Source organism: Periplaneta americana, chromosome 3 (assembly GCF_040183065.1).
Source record: "Periplaneta americana isolate PAMFEO1 chromosome 3, P.americana_PAMFEO1_priV1, whole genome shotgun sequence".
NCBI lineage: Eukaryota > Metazoa > Arthropoda > Insecta > Blattodea > Blattidae > Periplaneta > Periplaneta americana.
This window is the reverse complement of record NC_091119.1, coordinates 156,675,533-156,701,859: the sequence shown is the minus strand read 5'-3', so window position 1 is coordinate 156,701,859 and position 26,327 is coordinate 156,675,533. Positions and strand designations below refer to the sequence as shown.

The 26,327-nt window shown below is 34.2% G+C and overlaps 1 protein-coding gene across 3 annotated transcripts in view; it reads right to left on the bottom strand.

The window, feature by feature from the left end:
- Pex1 (peroxin 1) overlaps window positions 1-26,327 on the bottom strand; it is a 39,756-nt gene that overhangs the window by 1,358 nt on the left and 12,071 nt on the right. For 2 of the 3 annotated variants that reach the window (XM_069822112.1, XM_069822115.1), the window contains 13 exons: window positions 24,966-25,093; window positions 22,252-22,359; window positions 21,697-21,859; window positions 20,657-20,819; window positions 19,050-19,218; window positions 18,650-18,840; window positions 16,171-16,305; window positions 15,709-15,773; window positions 13,296-13,355; window positions 10,254-10,440; window positions 8,874-9,042; window positions 3,803-3,867; window positions 1,327-1,430 (listed from right to left, as the gene is read on the bottom strand). In XM_069822112.1, coding sequence (XP_069678213.1) covers window positions 1,327-1,430; window positions 3,803-3,867; window positions 8,874-9,042; window positions 10,254-10,440; window positions 13,296-13,355; window positions 15,709-15,773; window positions 16,171-16,305; window positions 18,650-18,840; window positions 19,050-19,218; window positions 20,657-20,819; window positions 21,697-21,859; window positions 22,252-22,359; window positions 24,966-25,093 — 1,707 coding nt within the window. The remainder of the gene's footprint in view (window positions 1-1,326; window positions 1,431-3,802; window positions 3,868-8,873; window positions 9,043-10,253; window positions 10,441-13,295; window positions 13,356-15,708; window positions 15,774-16,170; window positions 16,306-18,649; window positions 18,841-19,049; window positions 19,219-20,656; window positions 20,820-21,696; window positions 21,860-22,251; window positions 22,360-24,965; window positions 25,094-26,327) is intronic. The other variant, XM_069822113.1, reaches the window with a different exon arrangement.

Below are 26,327 nucleotides of genomic sequence, written 5' to 3'. Positions count from 1 at the left end.
TGCTGCAAAATGTCACATCGGTTTGGTTACTGTTAATTCAATCATAAAGCAATACAGGGAGACTGGATCCATCACACCCCAGAAAAAAGGAAACTGTGGCCGGAAAAGGAAGACTTCACCTGCAGATGATCGTTTAATTGTCAGGAAAAGTAAATTAAATCCTAGACTAACTGCTGTTGACTTAACCCGCGAGTTAATGGCTACCACTGGGGCGAATATTCACGTCACAACAGTGCGGCATAGGCTTTTGGAAGCTGGACAAAGGGCTCGTAAGCCTATTAAGAAGCAACTGCTAACCCCTGTTATGTGCAAAAAACGCTTAATGTGGGCAAAATTACATCAACACTGGACAGTGAATGACTGGAAGAATGTACTTTTTTCCGATGAGTCTCATTTTGAGGTCCACAGCCACCGTGTTTCTTACGTACGGAAAGGATCCGAAAAAGTAACAGCAGCTCATCTCCAACAAGCACCCAAATACCCCCCTAAAGTAATGTTTTGGGGTTGTTTTACACATGAAGGGTCTGGAGCATTAATACCTATCAACAGAATGATGAATTCTGACAAATATATTCACTTATCGGAAACCAGAATCGTACCCCAGCTGCAAAAATCATTTCTGGATGGCAGAGGTGTGTCCCAACAAGACCTGAAACCATGCCATACGTCTCGAAAAACTACAGAATTCTTCAACAAGAAGAATATTCAGGTACTCCCCTGGCCAGGCAACTCACCCGACATCAACCCCATTGAGAACTTGTGGTCAATTTGCAAAAGAAGAATGCAAAAAATGGATTGTTCTACAAAGGAGAAGATGATTTCTGCCCTCATTGGTGCATGGTTTCGCGATGAAGAAATGAAGAATATTTGTGGGAAATTAGTGGAATCCATGCCAAATCGTCTCAGAACTGTTATTAGGAACAAGGGAGGCCACATAGATTACTGAGGTATGTCTTAGATCCTTTTTTTTATCCCGTTTGAGTGTTTTTGCATAAGTAATTACGTTGTTCGGATTAATTTGCATGCTACTGTATTACATTCGTACAGAAAGAGATAGATTTCACACGACCTTTGGATATGTAGTAGGCTATGGTGATTGTTTTGCTGGTTGTTAGGAATAAATAAATGAATCGTTGGAATTTATGTTTTCAGTATTCCTAATTAGAGTGCTTAAAAGTACTTTTAGGCACGGAAATTTACTCTTAAGCACGGTAATTTATAGATGCAGAAATCAATGACTTTTCAATACTAAGATGAGAATCAAAAGTCGTCATTATGAAACTGTCCAAAAATACATTAATTTATGAAGATAGGAATTCTACTTACATGAAACGGTACTTGAGCTTCTCCATGTCTGAAAGGGAAGGTCTCGTATTATTTAGAGCGGTTCTCAGGTTATCATGACTTATCGCAGGACCACTGATTCGCTCCTGTAAATACAAATTAATCGACAAATCAAATACCAATTATAATACACAATATAGGGCTATAACTTTATTCCATTTTTTATCTTCTGCTGCCCAATGTCACAAAAAAAAATTCCGTTTCTTACATATAAAAGTTATTTCTTGCAGTTGGCTCAAGTAAAGTGAACTACAGTTAGGTGACAGACTACTTCGAAGAAGGGACACAAAAACTTATGCACTGATACAACAAATGTTCAATGTAACAAGTGAATACATAAAATAGGTGACAGTATACCTATGTGTAATTTTATGATAATAACACAATACTTAAATGTTTTCGTTCATTTATAACCAATCAGAACATGGTAGTTTTTGTATGTGCCATGTTTTACAGACAAAACACACACAAAACTATTTCACTGCCCCACTGAAAAACTTGTAACATTGCCACGTAGGCCTACCAGCTTACAAGACACTTTATTTATGTGAGTATGGTGTGTGACACAGGAACTGTATAATGGCCTGTGAAGATTGTTATTCATTGTCCTTATCTACTGTCATAAGACTGTCAATGAAATTATCAGCAGTCTTTATTTTCACTTAATTTTCTGATTTATGGAGACTGTGTTTGCATAGCTTTATGAATGACACATTTACATATTTAATATTTCATAATAGTACTATATTATGATATAAGCTTGGGAAGTTCTTTTTACAAAATCAAGGAAAAGTTTATTCCAAAGCCTTCGCAAAACTGCACTGTAATGGTAACTAAGTAACAATAAGTGCACTGTAATGGGTCTATTTCAGTATAGTTTTATGTTATGAAGAATGGTTTTCCTAGCAACAAGTTTCTGTGTGGGAATTCTAACTTTCAAGGCCTAATGTATCAATAGCTGTAAAAAAAAACAATGATTATGCAAAAAAATTATATTGACACATGTACAGTATATGCACACCTAGCTTTGTGCATATGGCTAAAATTCACAAAATCGAACAAAGTAAGATATGTTTCACATACGGCCACGATTATTTAAAAGATAATTTTATTGTACAAATTATAGAATAAAAATAATGTCCACAAAAATGGCAGTTCTGTGACATCTCAGAACCTTTTAATTTTGCAGAATTTCATTAAAACTTAGCAAAGACTTCAACATAAACAGGTAATTGTGTATTGGTATGTACAAAATTTGTCACACCCATAACATATTTTTAAAGGTCTGTAAAATACAGTATATTTATAGTTTTTGTCAGAATGAAAGTACAACAAAGCTAGTCCTAGTCAGCAGTGTTTATATAAATTGTTATATTTTAGCATGTATAAAGATTGTTATTACATTGAAAATGTTGTTCAAATATCACACCTGCATACATGGAATGGCCCATAACTCTATAAAGCACGGTATTTATAAAAATGTATACAAATACCTTCGTTTTATACAAGGTAGGCCTATATTACAAAAATATAAATATTTATGTAACAATTGAAGACATTCAAATTTTGGTATTATTTTAGTGTATTATTTCATGTTACAGAGGACAGAGAAGAACATGAAGACCTCTTACAGAGGACCATGAAGACCTCTTAAGCATCTACAAATGGGCCAGAATAGGTTTAAAAGGCGTATTTCATGAATGAAAATAATTATGATTATTTAAAATTAAATTATTTGTTTCTTTTAGTTAAATTGCAATACAATAATTAATGTTCATCATGTTGAATCAAATGAAGATATGAAATTATACAACTTAAATAGTGTGATTTATGGCTACCTTTTTATTTAAAAAAATAAAGTGGTATAAAAATTAAAATATGGAACATGAAATGATCTAAAATTCTCTCTACATGCTACAATTACTATTTTTTTAACGTTGGCATTTCTTAGTTAGGCGCATATTTTAACGATTGACATCTTAAAAAGCAGCACCTTTGCAATCACTCTGATTGGATCTTTGGATTTCATGCAAGGATACAGGACGTTAATTTTTTTTTACATTAACGGAACTTCTAAAACTAAATAGGATGATATTGGTGGTAGCAGCAGTGGTGGAAAGAGTTCTGCTTTTATAATGTAAATTGATAAAACTGACTGAAATTCAGCATTGAGACCATTAATAGGCCATTGGGTTTATTATCATTATTATTACTATTATCATCACTATTATTATTATTATTATTATTATTGATAAAACCTGCATTTCTGTAACTGTTTAATTAGTAATGAACAGGTAACATTAGTGGAGGGGAAAAAGACATTATTCTGAAAACTGAATCTCAGAAAATAGTAGAATTAATCATCATCATCAATAACAGTAAAATTAATAATAAATAAAAATATTGCATAAATTAAAATAAATGAAAGGAATATTAACACAGCCAAACAATTACTTACAAAATTGTGGTCTGTTTTGTTGTGCAGTACTTCAACTTCGTCTATAGTCATCTGAGGGTCTGTTCCTGAAATAGACGCAATAATTTCTTGCTAAATATCTCTTCATATATTTATTTCCATCAGTTAAACTTTCTATAATGGTGTTCATATAAAGGTGCGTACACACGTAGCAAACGGACAACGAACGAACGAACAAACGAACGACAAATGAATGCATTCACTAATTGAAATCAGAATGTGTATACAGCACAGCAAAGGCAAACCGATCATTTGATTTGCCTTCAATAGTGATCCGTCGCTTTTTGGTACATCAAAGGAAGTTGTTGTTGTTTTCTAATGCCAGGCATTTGACAATGAAGTCATTTGACCTCTTGCACTCCAATATTTTTCAAAGATATTATCATGACCAGCCACTGAAGCACAGATTTTGAGATGTTCCGAATCCATTTCTTGGTTTGAGTTGCACAATGGACAGTTAGGGGACTGATATATTCCAATTCTATGCAGGTGTTTGGCCAAACAATCATGGCCTGTTGCCAATCTAAATGCAGCTACAGACGATTACATCAAAGGAAGTTGGTATTCGTTGTGAACGGAATTTGCCACTTGTTTGCAGTTTGTAGCAGAACTCAGTGGTTACTTTAATTTCACCAACAGGATGTCGAAACTCGAGTGGACTGAAGAAGCTGTCATCAAACTTATTGATGTATATAGGAAACAGGAAATTTTATGGCCATATTTTGCAAGTAATATTTCTTAGTCTGTTTCGATTTGCGACAGAAGTTGTGAAACTGTCCCGATTCAATTCGACGTAAATTATTAACCAAGTCAGTGTCTCTATATAATCAATTGCGATTTTCGTAGAGTGGCATCTGCCACCATCGTCTTTTGCTTTTTAACTTTCTTTTTGTTAAACTGCCTATAATAATAACAATGGCTACACTTGCTATAATTATATCTTCGTCTGCTGTTACTGTGGATAATCAGCAAACGCAGTAATTATCACGCTTGTTATTATGTTTTTAGTTTAACTGTACTGCTTTCTGTGGGTGCATATAAAAACAGGGTGCCTCTGTCGTCACTTTAACTGAAAGTATGAACTTGATCAGTCACTTTCCCTTTTTGCTTTTATAGAATTGCACCAAAGAAGATCAGCGAGCAGTGATCTGGGGCTGAAAGTATACTAAAGGCCGAAATTCATGACAGACTTTCAGCACAATCCCGAATTTAAAAGAAAAGTTACACATTAAACCAAACCCTTTAACTCTATTAAATATAGAATATAATCTAAATTTAACAGAAGAAATACTGAAATCAGAAGTAAACACTGAAATAATGAAACAATTGTCTTTAGAGACAATTAATATTAGGTACTCTCCACAAAACTGGCTTCATTTATACACCGACAGATCCTTGATCTCCAGAGAACAAGGTGCCGGTGCAGGTGTTACGTGCTGTCTCTTCTCACTTTATAGATCTCTTGGACATGGAACAACAAGTTTTGATGGGGAAATCATTGCAATAAGTGAAAGTCTCAGGAATCTTCTATGCCACAACAATAAATTTAAGAATGCAGTTATATTGTCAGACTCCAAAGCAGCTATTCTATCAATCGTCTCTAAACACACACCTTCATCTCAAACAGCAGAAATAACTAAAATGCTCTCTCAATTAATATCACTCAATAAAAGAATTGTATTCCAATGGATACCATCCCATTGTGGAATCCTGGGAAACGAGAATGCGGATGCTTTAGCAAAGAAGGGCAGCACTGCTACTTACAGACCTGTTACTAAATCTACTTATTATTCTGTGAAAAGATTTATTAAATCTACATACTTAAACTTCAACAAACAAAATTTGATAACACAATCTCAAGGGAAAAAATGGAACTCTCTGCATCATAATCCACAGTTAATTCCCGATTTACCACGAAAATCGTCTGTAGCTGCATTTAGATTGGCAACAGGCCATGATTGTTTGGCCAAACACCTGCATAGAATTGGAATATATCAGTCCCCTAACTGCCCATTGTGCAACTCAAACCAAGAAATGGATTCGTAGCACCTCAAAATCTGTGCTTCAGTGGCTGGCCATGATAATATCTTTGAAAAATATTGGAGTGCAAGAGGTCAAATTACTTTATTGTCAAACGCCTGGCATTAGAAAACAACAACAACAACTTTCAGCACAATATGGGAACAGCACTTTATCTAATAGAGCATGCACAAATGGATTGAGAAGTTCAAGAACAGTCGGATAAGTGTTAAGCACGAAGAAGGAGCAGGATGCTCATCCTCTATTGATGACAACACTGAGCAAGTCCATCCTGATATGAACCTACAAGTGACTATCAATGAAGTGGCGGTAAATTAGGCAAATCACACGTAAATTAGGGATAGCCCTATACATGAAGTCATCCATAACAGACTTTGCTTCATAGAGATGATGTAGGAGGACAACGCTCGTTGAAGAGCACAAGCACAATTGTCTGGGCATTTATTGGGTTGGTATGATAATAAAGGTGCTATTTGATACAAACGCACAGTGATATCATTTTCTTGATCAAGGAGCTTTCTCGTTGTTTTAATGACAATCATAGACGAAAACTTTATTTTGCATAAATACAAGGTTGCAAATTTCATAAAAAATTTAAGAGCTTCTTCTGCAAGTTCGAGTTATTCTTGCATTCTTTTGATCCAAGACTGGCCTACACTCTGGAAAAAAAGTCTAGTTTCAGCATTTCATTAGTAGAAACATATTATTTAAATGATGATTATTAGAGAAGAAAAATTCGCTCCAGTGCCGGGAATCGAATCCAGGTCCTTGGTTCTACGTACCAAGTGCTCTAACCACTGAACTATGTCAAAGTTCAATCCACAGCACCAGATCGAATTCCTCTCCTCTAGTGTTTTTCCTTTTGTGGCCTGACTCCAAGTTCGACATATATATTAACATATATTAAGTCAACTGCCATTATACAAGGAGCGCACTCAACTGAGTGACTTAGTAGCCGGGATTCCACAGTAATATGCACTGTTGGTGGAAGAATCTACATAAAGAATATTGTTACCATAACAGATATATTCTATAGGACCAAAAATTAATCTTTACGTATATTTCAACGAGTTTTTCTTCGATATTTTTTTTTTTTAATTTCAGCCAATTGAATGCAATTGTCTAAAAGTGGATTCAGTAACCATCTGTAACTGTTTTGAGTTTTTTCCAGAAAATATTCAAACAGCTATTGCCTGTCCGCAAAAACAAATTCAGTATTTGTCGTATCCAGTACATAGCTAAATTTTTCATGCGTTCTTTAATAAACTGGAATAAACATCTTGAAACTCAAATTCAATGAACTGTCATCTATCGGAGACTACAAGACTTGAATGCAAAATTTCGTATTGAAATCTAACTTAGAATTTATCTTGTTGGTTTATACATACAGTAGCGTGCAAATTAATCCGAACACGACAAATTTTTACATTTTCTGTCATTGTTGGCCTCACAGCTGCTCATACCGCTTTAATTGACATCTGTAGTACGTGTAATTCCATTACTGAAGGTCTGTCGTTATTATTTTTTTTATAATATGTGACATTTTGCCTGTCGTTTTGTACTTATAAGCATTTCAGTTGTGTTGAAGACAATACTACAATCCTGTGTACATTCTGTCGTCTTCACAAATGGATACAACTCCACGAAAACAGTCTAAAATTATAATATTAGCAGAGCATTCTTCTATGACACAGAGGCAAATTGCTGCAGAATGTCACATCGGTTTGGCTACTGTTAATTCAATCATAAAGCGATACAGGGAGACTGGATCCATCACACCCCAGAAAAAAGGAAACTGTGGCCGGAAAAGGAAGACTTCACCTGCAGATGATCGTTTAATTGTCAGGAAAAGTAAATTAAATCCTAGACTAACTGCTGTCGACTTAACCCGCGAGTTAATGGCTACCACTGGGGTGAATATTCACGTCACAACAGTGCGGCGTAGGCTTTTGGAAGCTGGACGAAGGGCTCATAAGCCTATTAAGAAGCAACTGCTAACCCCTGTTATGTGCAAAAACGCTTAATGTGGGCAAAATTACATCAACACTGGACAGTGAATGACTGGAAGAATGTACTTTTTTCCGACGAGTCTCATTTCGAGGCCCACGGCCACCATGTTTCTTACGTACGGAAAGGATCCGAAAAAGTAACAGCAGCTCATCTCCAACAAGCACCCAAATACCCCCCTAAAGTAATGTTTTGGGGTTGTTTTACACATGAAGGGCCTGGAGCATTAATACCTATCAAGGGAATGATGAATTCTGACAAATATATTCACTTATTGGAAACCAGAATCGTACCCCAGCTGCAAAAATCATTTCCAGATGGCAGAGGTGTGTTCCAACAAGACCTGGCACCATGCCATACGTCTCGAAAAACTACAGAATTCTTCAACAAGAAGAATATTCAGGTACTCCCCTGGCCAGGCAACTCACCCGACATCAACCCCATTGAGAACTTGTGGTCAATTTGCAAAAGAAGAATGCAAAAAATGGATTGTTCTACAAAGGAGAAGATGATTTCTGCCCTCATTGGTGTATGGTTTCGCGATGAAGAAATGAAGAATATTTGTGGGAAATTAGTGGAATCCATGTCAAATCGTCTCAGAGCTGTTATTAGGAACAAGGGAGGCCACATAGATTACTGAGGTATGTCTTAGATCCTTTTTTTATCCCGTTTGAGTGTTTTTGCATAAGTAATTATGTTGTTCGGATTAATTTGCACGCTACTGTAATTATTACAATATATTTTTAAAAATGTATGAAAGGGTCGAGGGCCAGCAAAATTAGTACAAGTGCCACAGGTTGGATCACGCTGCTTTAATGCAATGAATAATCATTGGAGATGAAACTAGATCCACTACTTCGAACAGAGAGTAAATGCAAGTGTGGAATAGAAACACCTGGAATCAGTAAAAATTAGCTGCAAGGATATGTAGAATGAAATGAATGGACAAGTCCTTTTACTTTCAAATACAGAAAGGTATTTAGTTATATAACACAAGACTTGTTACCTTGTAGTGCAATAGTTTGCTCCAAAGCTGTGAGCTGAGCAGTATACAACACTGCTTGGAGGTCAGCACCAGTGAAACCTTCTGATTTATCTGCAATCTCTTCAAAATCAACATCACTTGACAAAGTAAGCTTGCGACTCAATGCTTGTAAAATGGACAATCGACTTGCCTGCAAAATAATAACACAAATCAATTTTCCTTTGCAGAGTAGGTCTGTGTAAAATCTTTAAGTTTTTTCCTAACACTGTTATTTTACTTCTAAAACTGATCTCATTAGCCTATTCTTACATTTCCATAAAAATCTGTAAATACTTCTCACAAAAGGATGTTCCAATGGGAAACACAATAGTTTAATGAATCCTACATCAAATTCTAGGTTGGAAGTAAGACTTTTAACACATCTAGGTTATAAGTAATCAAATGTTAAAAAAAAAGAAAAGAAAAAACAGTGTTGTGGTCAGATTTGTTGTTGTTTTCTAATGCTAGGCATTTGACAATAAAGTCATTTGACCTCTTGAAATCCAATATTTTTCAAAGATATTGTCATGGTCAGCCACTGACGCACAGATTTTGAGGTGTCCTGAATCCATTTCTTGATTTGAGTCGCACAATGGACATTTAGGGGACTGATATATTCCAATTCTATGCAGACACTTGGCCAAACAGTCATGGCCTGTTGTCAATCTAAATGCAGCTATAGACAATTTGCGTGGTAAATCGGGAATCAACTGTGGATAGACAGCACAGATGATGATGATGATGATGATCATAATACTAATTAATAACAATAATAATGATAACAATAACAACAATACTTATTTATTCTGGCGAAGTTAGGGCCATCAAGCCTTCTCTTCAGCCAGAAACAAAAGAAACTGATACAATTTACAATAGTCAAATGCATAATGATGTTGGCTACAATACATAAGGTCTTCTATTCTATCTTCTAAATTTCTTTTCCACTATTCAATAATTTTTTAATCATCATTACATTGATACATTTCATTGAATTGCTCATATGCTTAAACACATCCTTCAGAATAAAACTGTCTTCCTTTCAGGAAAAGTTCTCAAACTTACAAAAGAACTAGAACTACAGAGTTAGGAACAAATAGACGCATATGTTCATAATGTACATAATATGACTATTAAAATATACGAATAAATAAGTGAATAAATTATAAATAAAAACGTATTAATATTCTATAATCACTTCCCTAGGACTGATAAAATATGCAACAATTTGCACATATAAATATGAAAAGATTTTTTGTAACTTAAAATTAAATAAACATTCATATCTTTAATTACAAATCCATAGCAAGTAAGACATAGACATTTTTCTCCAATCTTCACTATTACACAAAAATACGCACACACCTTATCAGGCAAAGGACAGTTCAGTATTCTATCCAGTCTGCCAGGACGCAGAAGAGCAGGATCAATTAGATCTGGTCTACTGGTAGCAGCTACAACCCAGACACCATATAAGGACTCAACTCCATCCAGCTGTGTCAATAGCTGATTGACTACACGATCAGTCACACCAGTACTGTCATGACCTCTCCTGTAGACACAACACAACATATTGATTATCAAGAATTATACACGGTATTATTTTATCAAATTTTAGAAGTTAGCTGAAGTTAAGAAAGAAAAAAAATGAAAAAATTTAAAAACTTCATGCTTGTTTATACTCAAATGATTTCAGCTACATCTTTGCGAACTTTACTAGAGAAACTATTACAGCATAGAAACAGTGAATAAATAAATTATTTGAACGCATCTCCAAGTCTTTTAGTGCAGAACTAATTCCTGTAATTTTTATCTTTGCTATAAGATAAAAATTACAGGAATAACATCGATGATCGGTTACTATAAAAAGAAATAACATAAAAATGTTCAGTGTGTCATTAAAATGGCTACAATTCTGAAGTAATAAGGTAATCATTTTCATCTTGATACTTTTCATTGCCATGTTTAGGTGACTGAAGAATGAAAAACTGCTACATTAGAATCCACACCTGAGAACAGTAATGAGTACTGGACTCATCTAAAAAGCTGTATACACTACACAGACAACAGCAGAAGAAACAATACGATACAGAGAAGGTATGAGAAATAAACTTTAGATCACAGGGAAAATGACAGAGAAGATGAAGGAAAGGAGAAAATGGAAAAACATAAACACAGAAGGAGGTACTGTAGAAGAAACTACAGGAAACTTAACAACGAACTAAGAAGAGAAACTCATAAGGCGAAGGAAGACTAAAAGATATGATTTAATGTACCGCAAAGTAAAATGTTTGAATGTCACAAATAAGAACAGCTGTAGTTGATAAAGGATGAAATCGGAAATTAAATAACAGACAGACCAGGAATACTGAACAGATGGATGAAATATGTAGAAGAGTTATATGAGAGAGGGAATCGTCCAGATGACTTAGCTATAGAAGACGAAGCAGTTATATCAGAAGACGAAAAAGGATTTTCCACTTTAAGCAAAGAAGCTGAACTAGTGTTTAGGAAAATGAAGAATGGGAAAGCAACAGGAGTTGATGGAATTCCTATTGAATTAGTGAAATGCTTGGCTGAAGACAATAAAATATATGAGAAAGGGGAATTGGCCTAAAGATTTTACGGAGACAGTGTTACTTCCAATATTGAAGAAAAATAATGCCAAGAAATGTAACGAGTTCAGGACTATCAGTCTGATATCACACTCGGCAAAGATTCTTCTGCAGATACTGAATCGACGTTTATATTCTAAGATGGAAGAACAGTTGGAAGAAGGGCAGTTTGGCTTCAGGAAAAGGTATGAGAGATGCAATTGGACTATTACGAACAATCGGCAAAAGATACTTAGACAAGAATAAAGAAGTGTATGTGATATTTGTGGACCTAGAAAAGGGTTTGACAGAGTAGATTGGAATAAACTGATGGGGATTCTAAAGAAAATTGGTGTGGATTGGAAAGAGAGGAAGCTGTTCAGTAACCTTTACATGAAACTAGTCAAAGTGAGGACAAGAGAAGAAAAGTCAGAAGAAAGCGATATAGGGAGAGGAGTATGTCAAGGATGTCCTTCATTACCTATACTGTTCAACATCTACGTGAAGGATTTAATTAACAGTTTTCAGAACATGGGAGGAGTTATAGTAGGAGAAAGAAGAATAAAATGCATAAGATTTGCTGATGATGTGGCATTGTTAGCAGGAGAGGAGATGATACTAAGGGATATGCTACTGGAGCTAAATGACAGCTGTGAGCAGTATAGGGTGAAGATAAATGCAAATAAGACGAAAGTCATGGTCATAGGAAGAAAAGTAAAGAGAGTAAAATTGCGAATTCTAAATGAGACAGTAGAGCAAGTGGACAGCTTCAAATACTTGGGATGTACTGTAAGTAGTAACATGAGCTGCTGCCAGGAAATCAAAAGGAGGATAGCAATGGCAAAGAAAGCTTTTAATAGAAAAAGGAACATCTGCGGATCTCTGGAAAAAGAACTAAGAAAGAGACTAGGGAAGTACTTTGTGTGGAGTATAGCATTGTATGGGACAGGAACATGGACATTAACGAAATGAAGAGAAGTGACTAGAAGCACTTTTGGAATGTGGATATGGAGAAGAATGGAGCATGTGAAATGAACAGACAGAATAAGAAACGAAGCTGTGTTGGAAAGAGTGGATGAAAAAAGAATAATGCTGAAACTGATCAAGAAAAGAGAAAGGAATTGATTGGGTCACTGACTGAGAAAAACTGCCTAATGAAGGATGCACTGGAAGGAATGGTGAACAGGAAAAGAGTTCAGGACAAAAGAAGATACCAAAAATACACGACATGAAGATATATGGATCATATGTGGAGACTAAGAGGAAAGCAGAAAATGGGAAAGACTGGAAAATGCTGGGTTTGCAGTGAAAGACCTGCCCTAAGGCAGAACAAAGGGCAGAACACTATCAATGAATAAACTTTTCTTTACATTAAAACTCGTATATATATAAAAAAATATGTACACTCTTTGACACGGGAATTGGTCGCTGTTTAGAGACTAAGTTCCACCTCAGAATAGCTCGGGAATCATCATATGCGCTGTGTTTACATGCGTGTGTTTTACATAGAGATTTGAAGCCTGATCTTTGTAATGACAAGAGCTGTACCACTAAGCCATAAATATTTCCTCGTGTGCATTAAAGCACTAACCCAAACGACACTTAAACAAATTCACACTAAAGGAGAGCAACCATTTTCCATGTCAAAAAGTGTAGATACAGGGAGAAAACGCAAGTGGTAAACAAGAAAGTGCTTTTAATCAAAATTTATATATAAACTACTATTTTAAATTTGTAGGCACAAACTAAGCACCAACGAAATCCAAAGCCAAAAGAAATAAATTTATTTACTTACACTTTTAAAAGAGCTTACCTAGGTGCAAGACTGTCAAATTCATCAAAGAAAAGAATACATGGCTTGGCACTCTGAGCTCTGAAACAATATTAATAACAGATGTTAAAAGATTTGGTCATCGTCATAATAACCACGATGGATCGAGGTTTCACTGTAATAGTATTTGTGGACCTTGAAAAGGCATTTGACAGAGTCGATTGCAATAAACTGAGTTTTGTACATGGAGATATGTACTGATCTCACAAGGGAAGGGTTTCGGCTCGAACAGGAATTTTTGGTTAAAAATTTGTACAGAGGCTTGCCTTACAATGATGATGAAGACCGTAAAAGCATTCATTTGTGTAACTCTCTGTTTGGTTGGTGTTGATCAATATACTTCTTTAAAAATGTACATGATGATTTTCTATAAAATGCATGAAACAGCATGGAGCAGAGCAATAAGCACAACACGCAAAAGCAATACCTGAACAATCTTCTGAATCACACTCCATTGCTGAAAAATCAAATGCCATCTGAATTACATTTCTGAAATCCGAGACACGTTCAGGATTTACGTAGCCAGCTGACTGGCAGGAATACTGAAGCACAGGGTGGAATGCTGGAGCAGACAACCTGTTATGAATAACAGAGTGCATTTTCATTATAAACACTCGATTTCCCAATTTAAGTTCTGGATTCTCAGCAAGAGTCCTTATGTAATCTGTTATCCTCCGAGCATATTTTATATTGTCTAAGGAAATAGATATTCAGAGTCTGGATATATTTAGTTTTTTTTTAGGTGGAATGATCATACATTCTATGTCCTAGCGTTGGAATGATTCATTTATTAAGGTTGTGTCCTTGTGCGCATTCAATGAATCACACAACAGTGTACACTTTTGATTAGATGCAATGTTTTCAGACAGAACGTTCGAGAAAAATATTCTTAAATGGGCTTTAGACATTTTACCACTCGCACTAACTTCTAGGCTAGGCTAGGCATATGGGTAAGGTGTCCCACCCCCTTAACTTGTGCAGTGCTCTCCCCACCCCTCAACTTGTACAGTGCTCTAACACACAAACCACACATTACACAAACGAATGCTTGGGAGCTTTACAGAGATGTAAGGATGGGCCTGTATACAAATTTTGGATACGAAATTCCTGTTCGAGCCGAAACCCTTCCCTTGTCAGATCATTTTCTACTGTTTCTAATACAGCATATGTATCTTCTTGGATGTTCATAAACATAAATGGTCCACCTAACAGCACTGGAATCCAGAAACATATGCAGAGTGAACCATAAGTAATGTCAATTTTAGGGGGGTTTTTTTTATATATCTTTCAAACAAAATAGTTTAATACAATTTTGCTCGATTTTGCTTCCTTTTCGAGATAAAATTTATTTTATATGAAACATTTAATAGTGTATTTTGGGAAAGCCAGTGATTGAATTTACAATATGTTCAGTCAATTTAAGAGAGCAGTGTATTATGAGAATAAATGATTAAAATAATTTTAGTTTTGTCCTTTAAATGTGCAGAAATTTGGTCCAAACAAATGTAACTGTTCGTCATGAAAAGGAATGTTACATTTGTTTGCATCAAATTTCTGCTCATTTAAAGGATAAAACTAAAATTTCCTCAATCACTTTTTATCATAATACACTGCTCTCTTAAACTGACTGAGAATATTGGAAATTAAATGAATGGCTTCCCCAAAAAAACTCTATGAAATGTTTCATATAAAACAATTTTTATCTCGAAAAGGAAGCAAAGGCGAGCAAAATTGTATTACATTTTTTTGTTTGAAATATCTCAAAGAATAACCACCTAAAATTCTGCAGTGCTCGGGAAAAGTGACACAAGTCAGTTTCCACAAACCTTTTTTGATAATTTATTGACAACTTACCATCTGCTTGCTTGGAAAAAAATACATAAGTATTTCTCCCATTACAATAATTCATACAGAAAAAATCAAATCGACATAAATCAGTGTAAGTTGTCAATAAATTATCAAAAAAGGTTTGTGGAAACTGACTTATTTCACTTTTCCCAAGCACTGCAGAATTAATGACATTACTTACGGTTCACCTTGTATATACAAAAGAATATAACCGAAAAATTCCGAAGTGCTGCAGATATGTGCTCCAGGATTTATCCAGACAAGTATGCATCTACTGTGAGATTTTCATGGCATTTTCTTTAAATCAAGGTTGTTTTACAATTAAAAAGTAAAGTAAAATAATTTCTTTACTTATTCTTCAACATAAAAACATCCATTAAATGAGGATCGAAGGGATAGAGAGAGAAGGGTAAAACATACCTGTATATCAAGGGAGAAAAATAAGGGGTGGATATATGGTCAACAAAAAATGATCATGACAGCACTGATAATATGCTTTCTGTTAAACCACAGTGTTTATAATAATACTACAATAATGCAATCTTACTTCTGAAATATGTTTCTTACAGCCTCTTCACTTGCACCAATGTATTTTGACAATAGCTCTGGACCCTGTAAGGAGTAAGTAAAGGTAGTTTAATTAAGTAAAGAATGTAAATAATGTAAACATATTCAATAAAAGCAGTAGCAAGGAAGTAGTTCAATGAAAAGTTTGTAGATGTACTATGTTTCATCCCGGAATAACACAAAGAAGAAAAACTTTAGATACCACATTCTCATTTTTTATTTTTTCCGGTAAATATGTAGTAAGCAGTGGCCAGGCCATCTTCCCTCAATAGAGATCCAGGGCATATACATTACCAAATATATGCATATATTGTAGTATGTATTAAACTTGTACAAGCTTACTCAATTAACTTATGCTTGTGAAAGTGTTTCTTCTGTTACATTTCTAACTAGACATTGCAAACAGAAGAATTCTGCTTAAAATATTCGTAGAATCAAATACCTTGATGCTGATAAATTTGAGACCACATTCATGTGCCACAGCTCCAGCCAGAAGTGTTTTTCCAGTGCCTGGCGCTCCATACAATAGTACACCTGACTGATGTCTGAGTGGAGCATTCGCAAATATATCAGGATACTGTAAACAAAATACAAATGCTGCTATTATCTTCTGTGTAATTGACAAAATCAATCAACTTACACCTATTAACAATAATGCTTTCCACCATTATGTTCTTACTGTTTCTTTCCCTTCAAATCAAGTATATGTTTAATATTTTAAACAGTAAAACAAATAAAATACATCAGTTAATAAAAGCATTTTAGGATTGATTGTAAGATGTATCTTCTACAACAAATACAATAATTATATTATTTTCTCCTAGACTGCAATAGAACATAGTCTGCTGAGTCATTAACATTTGGGTCAAGGAGATATTATGAGACAAGGATGAGTATTCATGCGGCTTTTTAGCCACTCAGAACAACAACGAGCCATTCACGCTTAAGCAATGTTGTCTAGTTGTATTGTTAGGCTGTTAGTGGTAGTAATTTAAATATTACATACACCCAGACAAAATGTTGTAGCCACGAAAAAGATGACAGATATGAACTAAGTCGCGTAAAAAACTGATGTCGCATGTAGTGACGAAAACATTAATACCCACAAATAAATATGTAATATAAAGGCTTTATACCTTATATATGAAATGTTAAGTCAGTGACGGAACAACATTAAATTATTCACTGTAAAATAAATTCTACATACAGCAAAACTTAAAAAAAAAGTGAGAAAAGCGTGTAACTGAAACGGCATTTAATAATGTCTAAAATAGCATTTCAGGACTATATGAGAAGAACAAGTTCAGTCAATTTAGTAAAATTTTCACAAGGAGAAATTTAGAAGTTTATAGTTAAGCCATCTTTGAGTCTATAATATAGTACTGAAATTTACAACACATATTCTTGAAGAATGTAAGATTATTTGTAGGAAATCTTAGTTGCTCAGAGCCAAAGCTGGCTGATATATTACATTTCAAACTGAAATTCAGAAAATTTTACGAAATTGACTTAACCTATAAAGTCAGTTATTTTGGACTGCTTACTTTTGTTTCCTCCTAAGTAATCCATGCCCTCAAATTATGATAACTGTTCCATAATTTGTTCACTTACATTACGATGCATTAATGAAGTGTTTCACTGTTTCTAAAGGACTAACGGTGTGATTAAAGAACACAAGATTGTTGGACATTGGCTCATCATCTATATCATCGTCATCTTCCTCCCACAACTCCTGCTGCATGTCTTCAACAATTTCGGAGATTGCCATCCCTTCAGTGGCAAACCTAATTTCAAGTAAAATTGGTTTAGATCGTACAAATGATGCTTCATTTCTTCCAGGGCTTCAAAGTGTAAAAAACAAATAAATGAAAAACGTATATCTAAAATAAATTACGATGGAAAGTACAGGAATTTTTAAGGACCTCAAAAAAAAAAAAAAAAAAGAAAGAAAAAAAAAGAAGAAGTGTGAAAAACATAAAAGTACGAAATGAATGAAAGAAATTTTACTGCAATTTCTTTCTTCCAAATTTTTTAAGGCAAAAGCATGGCAATGTATAAATAATACAAACCTAAATTAATTTCTCAGCTACTATGCATAAATTATCAATTACAAGATCAAGACTGTTTGTGCTGTCACTTTCTTGAAGTTGACTTGATGACATTATAAATTGTCTATTTCTCTACTATATTCAAAGGAAAACAGATATGAAACACTTCTGCACCTATTACGTTTTGAAGCTACAGTCAAATATCGCTATTAAATACTGGGAAGTAAAGAGAATAATGGAGTTCAATGTTAAAATCTCAGCATTAAATATCGTAAATACAGACCATTATACAGAGTGGAAGTGAAATAACCTTGGAGATTGAAAAGGACGATAGGATACGCTGAAATGAATAGAAAACCTATATTATGTTTTGTGATTAAATGTACTGTTAAATAGAAAATTAAGTTTGAAGTTTCAGCAGTCCGGCAACATCGCTGCTAACACACTCTACTCGTGATACAGACGTAAGAGGTCAACGAACTTGGCGTGTCTCGGTACGTGAACTGTTCTCTGCCTCGATGTTGCTACTAGTTTGAATCTTGCAGTCACTTGAATTTAGAGGTTTTTAAAATTAAATTTACACAAAAACCGTCCACACTATTGAAATACGACAGAGGAATAAATTATTTTTTATTAATTTCCTATCGATATGGACAAAAATCACGATCCTACTCGCAATAGTTAATGAATAAAAGGTTATTAAACATTCGAGAAAAAAAAATTTTTTTTTTTCTTTAACTATTCACTTTCCACCTATATCATATTATAGTTTCTTGTTACATACAACATGAGCTATTCGCTCTGAAAATCTCCAAGGCTATTTCACTTCCACCCTGTATAAAAAAGTTGCATAAGCGCAATCCAATTATTCACCTGTGAAGGCCACTGAAGAATTTCAATAAGAACATCTTTCACTTCTAATAATCCCCCGACATCATCCCAAGTTTTTGATTCACCCTGGTAGAGTTCGACCCCACGTTGTGATAGAGGTATAACATTCTTCAAGGCTACTTCAAAGTCAGTATCATTTAATTCCACAGACGAAGTTTCACTACATTCTGGAACTGTGACAAAAATGATAGTAGAAAATCGTAATAAATAAATCAAAAGATCAATACATTATACAATGCAATAAAAACGAAATTATAGTAGTATTATGCATTAATATAATCTAACAACAGATTTTAAGTGGGTTATACTTGCCCCAAATATAATCAATTTCATTATTTTGAGAAAGTTTACATGTAATCAAATTATAACATATTCCAATTACCTGATCTCTTGCAAGACTCGAAAACAGCTTTATCAACAAGATCCACCAAATCCTGCACAACAAAACCTTCTGAATTTCCAGCAATTTTTTCCCACTTGAAGGAAGATGAATTGTTAGTTACATCATTACGATTGGAAACTATGTTCTTCACAATGTCCATTCTGTCATTCTGTAATGCATATAACAAAATATAAAAATCTGCTGAGGAATTACCAGAAAAAATTCAGAATTAATATTACTGACACTTAAAATTAATGGTATTATTTAGGAAGATTTCCAGTCGGACTCATTTCACCATCGTTTCTTCACATATCATTATCATCACTATCATAGCTTGAGTTACATTAACAGTGCAGGGTGCTATATACATCCAAGCGTGTGACTGTCCATCAATAGTTATCATTCAAAGAACAGGAGTGGTAAGCAAAGCACAATAAGCTTCAGGCTATGGTGTAAGCCTTTAGGTCCCTCGAATTTCAACTCACTGTATCTTTCAGCTCGCAAAACTCATGAAATGACTCTTCTTCTTTTTCCTTTCCTATCCAAAGCTGTAGTTATGGGTAACATGTTGTTTACGAACACATCAAATATTTAGTAAATATTTTCACGAAATGTCTGTTTCCCTGTAACTGGAATAGCTGTAACTCATATGAATAACTCATATGACCACACGTTTATACTTCATTTGGATTTAAATGTGAATATAGCGGTAACTCTTATCTTCATATAACTTCTTGTATGTATGTTTATGCTCGACCATGCCGAAATATAGTAATTATACACCTGGTAGCAGACCTTTAATGCATGTCATTAAAGTACACCTATTCATTAAAGTTCAGGTGTTCAGCCAATGACAAGTCAGCTTTGTACTGTTATAAGACCGCAAGTATCGATTATTCTCGGATATGCAATCGAAAGACAATTAGCGAAAAGTCACGGAGGCTGGAAATCCAATACTGTCGCAGAAGGTTATGTTCTGTTACTATGATAATTAGCGTTAATTGTAAATAATATTAAAATACATTCAATTTGTCATCTCGTTTTTCAATTCTAAATCAATTTCCAGGTTATATCAGACTAATGTTCATCTTATTCTCTGTCAAGGTCAATGACATTCGGCCTCGGAAAAAATCAATACTTTCGCGTCTGCGCACATCTCACAATTCAGGTCAGTTCGCACATAACCATAAGAAGACTTAATTTTGAATAATTTCAACTTAGAAATATGGTCGAGCATAAAAAGTCGTTTCATAAACATACTTGCGTCTTAATTACTACCATTATAGGCTCGTTGCATAATGTACTATTATGTTACACTCAGAGGATACTGCATGTGTGAAGGTTAAAAGATTACATTCCCCCTAACCCCTCCCTGACCAAGTTCAGCACAAACTTCGAAATATGTTTCCTGAGGCAAATTCAATATTTCGTTTTGATAAACACTGTTAATGAATTGCATGCAGTCAAAGAACTAAAAATGTTGTAACGAAAAATGTCTCAATATTGGTAGCAAGCAAGGTGGTTTGACCAGCTTTTTGAAAGCCACTGACATAGTCCAAGCAAAACTTAGTTTTGAACTCTTGCAACATAAAAAAAGAATTAATAACCTTAGTCAACTCTGGAATTTCCAACACAGTCTTGAAAATATTTTGGCCACGTGGAGCCATCAAGGAGGGGTTGATTTTTAAAACAGATGGAGCTATTCCTATAACTGAGATTGAATTTGAAGTCTGGTATTCTTCTAAAAGTTCATTCAGTCTTTCACCAACTCTGAAACACAAAATAAAACGAATGAATCAATTAAACGTTAAACATTACATATCATAAAGTCTCAATTACATTTACATTTCTATAATTACACAATTAGCCAAACTGCTTTCCTTGGTGCAAATTTTTATTCAAATTCTTATAGGTCCAAATGGAATTTGTGGTGGAAATGCTGGTGTTATGGTAGATTTTCCCGGGGTACTCCCATTCTTCTCTCATTACATTATTATATTTCCATGTCTTTATTACCAGTTCAGTACAGAAAACCAGTACATCATACCATCTTTCCGAAGCAATCAACTAACATTCTACACACCAAGTAACAGGAGTAATCCTTAAAGTTGATGCCAATATCTGCATACTTCAGTTGAACACCATTGAAACAAGCAAGCAGATAATTACATATATTATTATACACACATAAATCTAAATAAATCTTAATTTAGTCATTAAAGTCTTCTAACACAATTATCTTAATAAAGAAATAATTTCTATACATACAGATTAACATTAAAACTTCAAGTGTACAGGCAAGATAAGGCACGAAATATGTATACACACAATTCAATTTCAGAACACACACACTTTTTGACTCCACATTACATTACACAAACACATCCCCACAGGAAAAACAATCAGAAGGCGCGAAGACCACCCAGTTCTGATGATGGCCCACCAGCCGACACTAGTCAACAAGGTAACCTAGTTAATTAACACATGAAATCATATATTATATGCTTTATATTCCGAAGTAAAATATGTAGTTGAAAGGCACATAGGAAGTGTATTTCATTGATATATAGGACTAAAATCGGATATAAGAAGGTATGTACCACGGATTCAATCATATCCACAATCTGGGTAAATGATAAATAATTACCTAGTGTAATATTTATTTTCTCCTGCTGCCTCATTTCCTGGAGATGAACTGCCAACTCCAGCAATTGAATCCAGGTCATCAAGCACAAGAATAGCTGGCTGGTAGTACATACATTCCGACAGCCACTGAAACATTAACTTCTGCAAAGTTTCTACTTTTTTACCTGTAACAAAAGATATCAATTACTCTAATGCTTTTGCTGTTATAATTGTTATTTTAAAAGAAGAGTTCATATGTTGTTGCTATATGTGGAGGACAACATCCCAGTAAATTTGTGAAGAAGAGTATGATACTTAAATTCAAGATTGAAACAATGTAGTTGAAGCTAATTAAGCCAGTATATTACAACTTCAAGTTAAAGAAAAATCCAATAACTCTGAAATGGGAAAATTCTTAAATGCACGAAGTTTACCAGACTTATTCAGTGAACTAAAATAACCAAAGGCATATTTAAACTAAAATATTTATTTCATGAATATTTGTCTTCGTCTCAAACAAAGCACTGAAGCATTACCACAGAGAGTAATTTCAGTTTGCACGAATTAAGTTGCATACCTTTCAAGTTCTTGCACTGAACCACAAACCAGTGTACGAAATGAGGTGGTTTTGAAAGCTCTCTACATATTGCTTCAGCAAGTGTGGTTTTCCCAGAGCCAGCTTTCCCTGTAGAAACAGTTTGCATCTATAAAATTCTAAATTCTTTCTAAACAACTTAGAGATTAATAATTAATTAGTGAATAGTAAAGGGTTACAAGTGGATATAATTCTGCAAAAAGGAACCAATCAGCACAATAATGGATCTGAGAGAAAAAAAAAAAAAGCAATCATATTAATGCCTGAATAAAAAATTAAAAATTACTTTTCACAGTTTTCCTCATATAAAGTTCGTACAATTTCGCAGTGGAAATTCAGTTCAAAATAAACAATGAGGTTATTCAAAGTGCCAGTGGAGATATGGTGTTTATTCTTGCTTGTTGGCAAATGCTGCAGTGAATGTGTGGTGTGGAATCAGCAATATTAAAATCAAAATTAATATTAGCACTAACAAAGCATAGAACCTGAATGGCAAATGTTTAAAATGATGACCATTCATACGTAGACATTCCTGGCAACACTTTAAGTTGTCACTGATTCTTATAAATTCTTGTATAGAAATTTTTACAATTTCTGCGTGTATATTGCGTTTTAATCCGAGAATTATTACACAATTTAGGTCAATTTTCTAATTTAATGATGATATTTCTTCTTGGTAAACACACATATTTTCCTGTTTAATTTTGTCTTATCAAGACCACTTTTTCTAATATTTATTTATTATACTACATTTCTTTAGTCTCTGTATTACTTACAAATGGCTTTTAAAGAACCAGGAGGTTCATTGCCACCCTTACATAAGCCCGCCATTGATCCCTATCCTGGGCGAGATTAATCCAGTCCCTAGCATCATATCCCACCTCCCTCAAATCCATTTTTTTAATATTATCCTCTCATCTATGTCCTGCCCTCCCCACAGGTCTTTTTCTCTCAGGTTTTCCAACTGACACTCAATATGCATTTCTGGATTCATCCATAAATGCTCTATGTCCTCCCTATCTCAAAGTCTGGATTTAATGTTCCTAATTATGTTAGGTGAAGAATGCAATGCATGCAGTTCTGCGTTGTGTAGCTTTCTCCATTCTCCTGTAACTAACTTAATCCATCTTGGCTCCAAATATTTTCCTAACCACCTTATTCTCGAACACCCTTAATCTGTGTTCCTCTCTCAAAGTAAGAGTTCAAGTTTCACAACCATACAGAACAACCAGTAATATAAATGTTTTTATAAATTCTAACTTTCAGTTTTAGTCTCTGTAAATGGATATGAATAGTTGAGTTATTTTTGTACAGAAGTTTTATTACCTCAGATTATGTTAAAATCATATAGTCAATTTTTTGTTCAATGGTATATTTCTAACTACAAACGTTAACCAACAAAAAAGACTGATCAAACAGTTAACTCTGAATATAAACATAAACACAACTTCTCAAAGCAAACTGCAATGCTGCTTCTATTATGTGAGACAAAAACTCTCATTAACACTTCAAATATCCTCACTGTAAAATAAATGTAGGCAATAAACTTATTTGGTTAGCTCAGTTTCTGCAACTTTATGGGCCTATAGGGGGTTTACTGTTACTGCCAATTAATCACCTATTTAATATCTTGTCAATATTTATTTCATTTTTAATATTTAAAGCACATCCCAAACAATGAAAATTTTAAATCTTTTCTATACTTGTATTACAAAGTATAATTTCCATTTTATAAAATATTTCTCTATTCTGCATTTATTTCTTTATTATTATAACTTTATATCACTCAGAACAAATGCTCGAAGTGATTACCAGAATTTGCTTTGTACTCTTGACAGCACTACAGCATATTCTGCCACAACCTCTTGATGATGTCCAATACCTTTTCATATTCTGTTGCATGTTACTATAAAACCAGCTACTACATCACCCTCTATTCAAGATGAAAGTGCAATGCAGGCAAGTTGCATAAAAACTGTAGGACTTGAGGTGGTAAAGAAAGGCAATACATTTCTGTATTATCGACATAGAAAAACATCTGATATTAGTGTGTGAAAGGAAGTACTGAGGTGGCAAAGAAAGAAAACATATTTCTGTGTCACCGATATGGAAAAATGCCTGATACTATTGTGTGGAACTAAGTTTTCTAGGAGTGTGTTTCCAGACACACAGTCATCTCTATCAGTTTATGACGACCGCATTGAATCACATCTGTATAAGACAGATAATAAAATGATCTATTTCCTTAAAAATTGGCGAAAAATGCCAAGAGAAAAATATATATGTATTTGTGGACCTGGAAAAGGCTTTCGACAGAGTGGATGGGAATAAACTTAGTGTGACTATCTTGCAGACTGCATGATTAGCTTTTAAATAAAACTATGCATTTTATTTTTTTAACGTCAATTTGTAACAATGATGAGTGGCTGTCCAAGACACTCTTTTGCGACTATCTTTAATGTCTCATATTTCAAGCCACTAGTGTAACTGCAGACAGTTAAAGTACTGTCTGCTTAGTGGTGAGATTCTAAATCAGATACACACTATAACATAATTGCAACTTCTGGAAATCAAAATACTATAGTTTATATTTACAAGAGTAAAATAAAGTGAGAGTTGCCAGTTTTTTTATTATTATTTCAACTGAAACAAACTGTTCACCAAAGAAAATTATTGCATCATATGCCATAACTTACCAGTAATAAGGATGTTATTTGATGTCATGTATGATTTGCACGGTAAGAGTTTTGTTATAAGAGGAACAAGACTAAGACTCAACTCCATTGATGTTACACCTTCGGTTAGAAGTTCCTTGAAGTTACTGCTAAATAGGAAAGAAAAACCTACATTTAGTGTATTTTGTATAAATTTTAAACTGAATCAAAATGTCACAAATGGGAATTATATACTACAATTAATAAGGAAATATTACTTCGAATGATACACAGTACATATTCGTGAACAACAGAAGTAACACAGTATTAGACTTTCATGTCTAATTAATCAGTAATAGTACATCAACTTTCTACACCAAAAAAAAAAAAAACAGTTTAAAATCCAAAACAGTAATAATTTAATATATGGTGAACAAAGATTACCAAAAAAACTTTCCGAAGCTAATTCTATTTCCTCTTCCACAACCCAGTGAAGTACAGGAAATCGATGTAAATCATAACTTCTCAAAGATAATATCATCCAGATTTCCACAGAGAAATAGGTTTTTTTAACTTTGTTATTTAATGACTCTATATCAACTACGAGGTTATTTAGCATCGATGGAATTGGTAATAGTAAGATGAGGCCAAGGATTCGACATAGATTACAGCTCACACAGAAGACCTGAAAGCCTGGTTGACATCACTTAGAAGGGAAAGAGAACTGAGTGTAAACGACAATAAAGGCACGCTAAACATTTAATTATCATAATCATCCTATCACATCATCGGGGTAATGTAACTCCGCCTTCCAGGCGCCCCAACCTCAGAAGTGGGTTACAATTAAGCCACAGCCAGGAGAGAAGACCAGAAATGTCGAAAAGATAACCTGGTGGCATTGGATATTAAAAAAAAAAAAAAAACATTTAATTGAAAATATTGACCTCTTACTTTGAGAAGCTAGTCAGAGTTCTCAAGTTCTGCTATCCCAGTCATTTCATTGCCACAGGTGAAATCACTATCATCATAATCATCATCATCATCGTCGTCGTCGTTGTCGTCATCATCATCACTGATACAACCGAGATTTGTGATAATGGGGCCTACGACATCATCAGAAAATAACTCTCATTCCATATAATCATTTTCAATTTATTTTTAGCATTTTCACAAAGAGGACGCCAATGTCATTCATTTGAGAATATTAACACCCAGATAACTGCTAAGCTTTCCAAGTTAATAGTGTATATGATTATTATTAGATGCTGTTCCTTTCATACTGAAACTGTAAGTCCAAGTGCTTAAGTGCTATGTAGATGGGATGACAATATTTCTTCTCTCAGGTCGATAATCAGAAATTCGTCTCGGATAGTTTAACCTCTTTTGCCTAATATCGTATTTTTT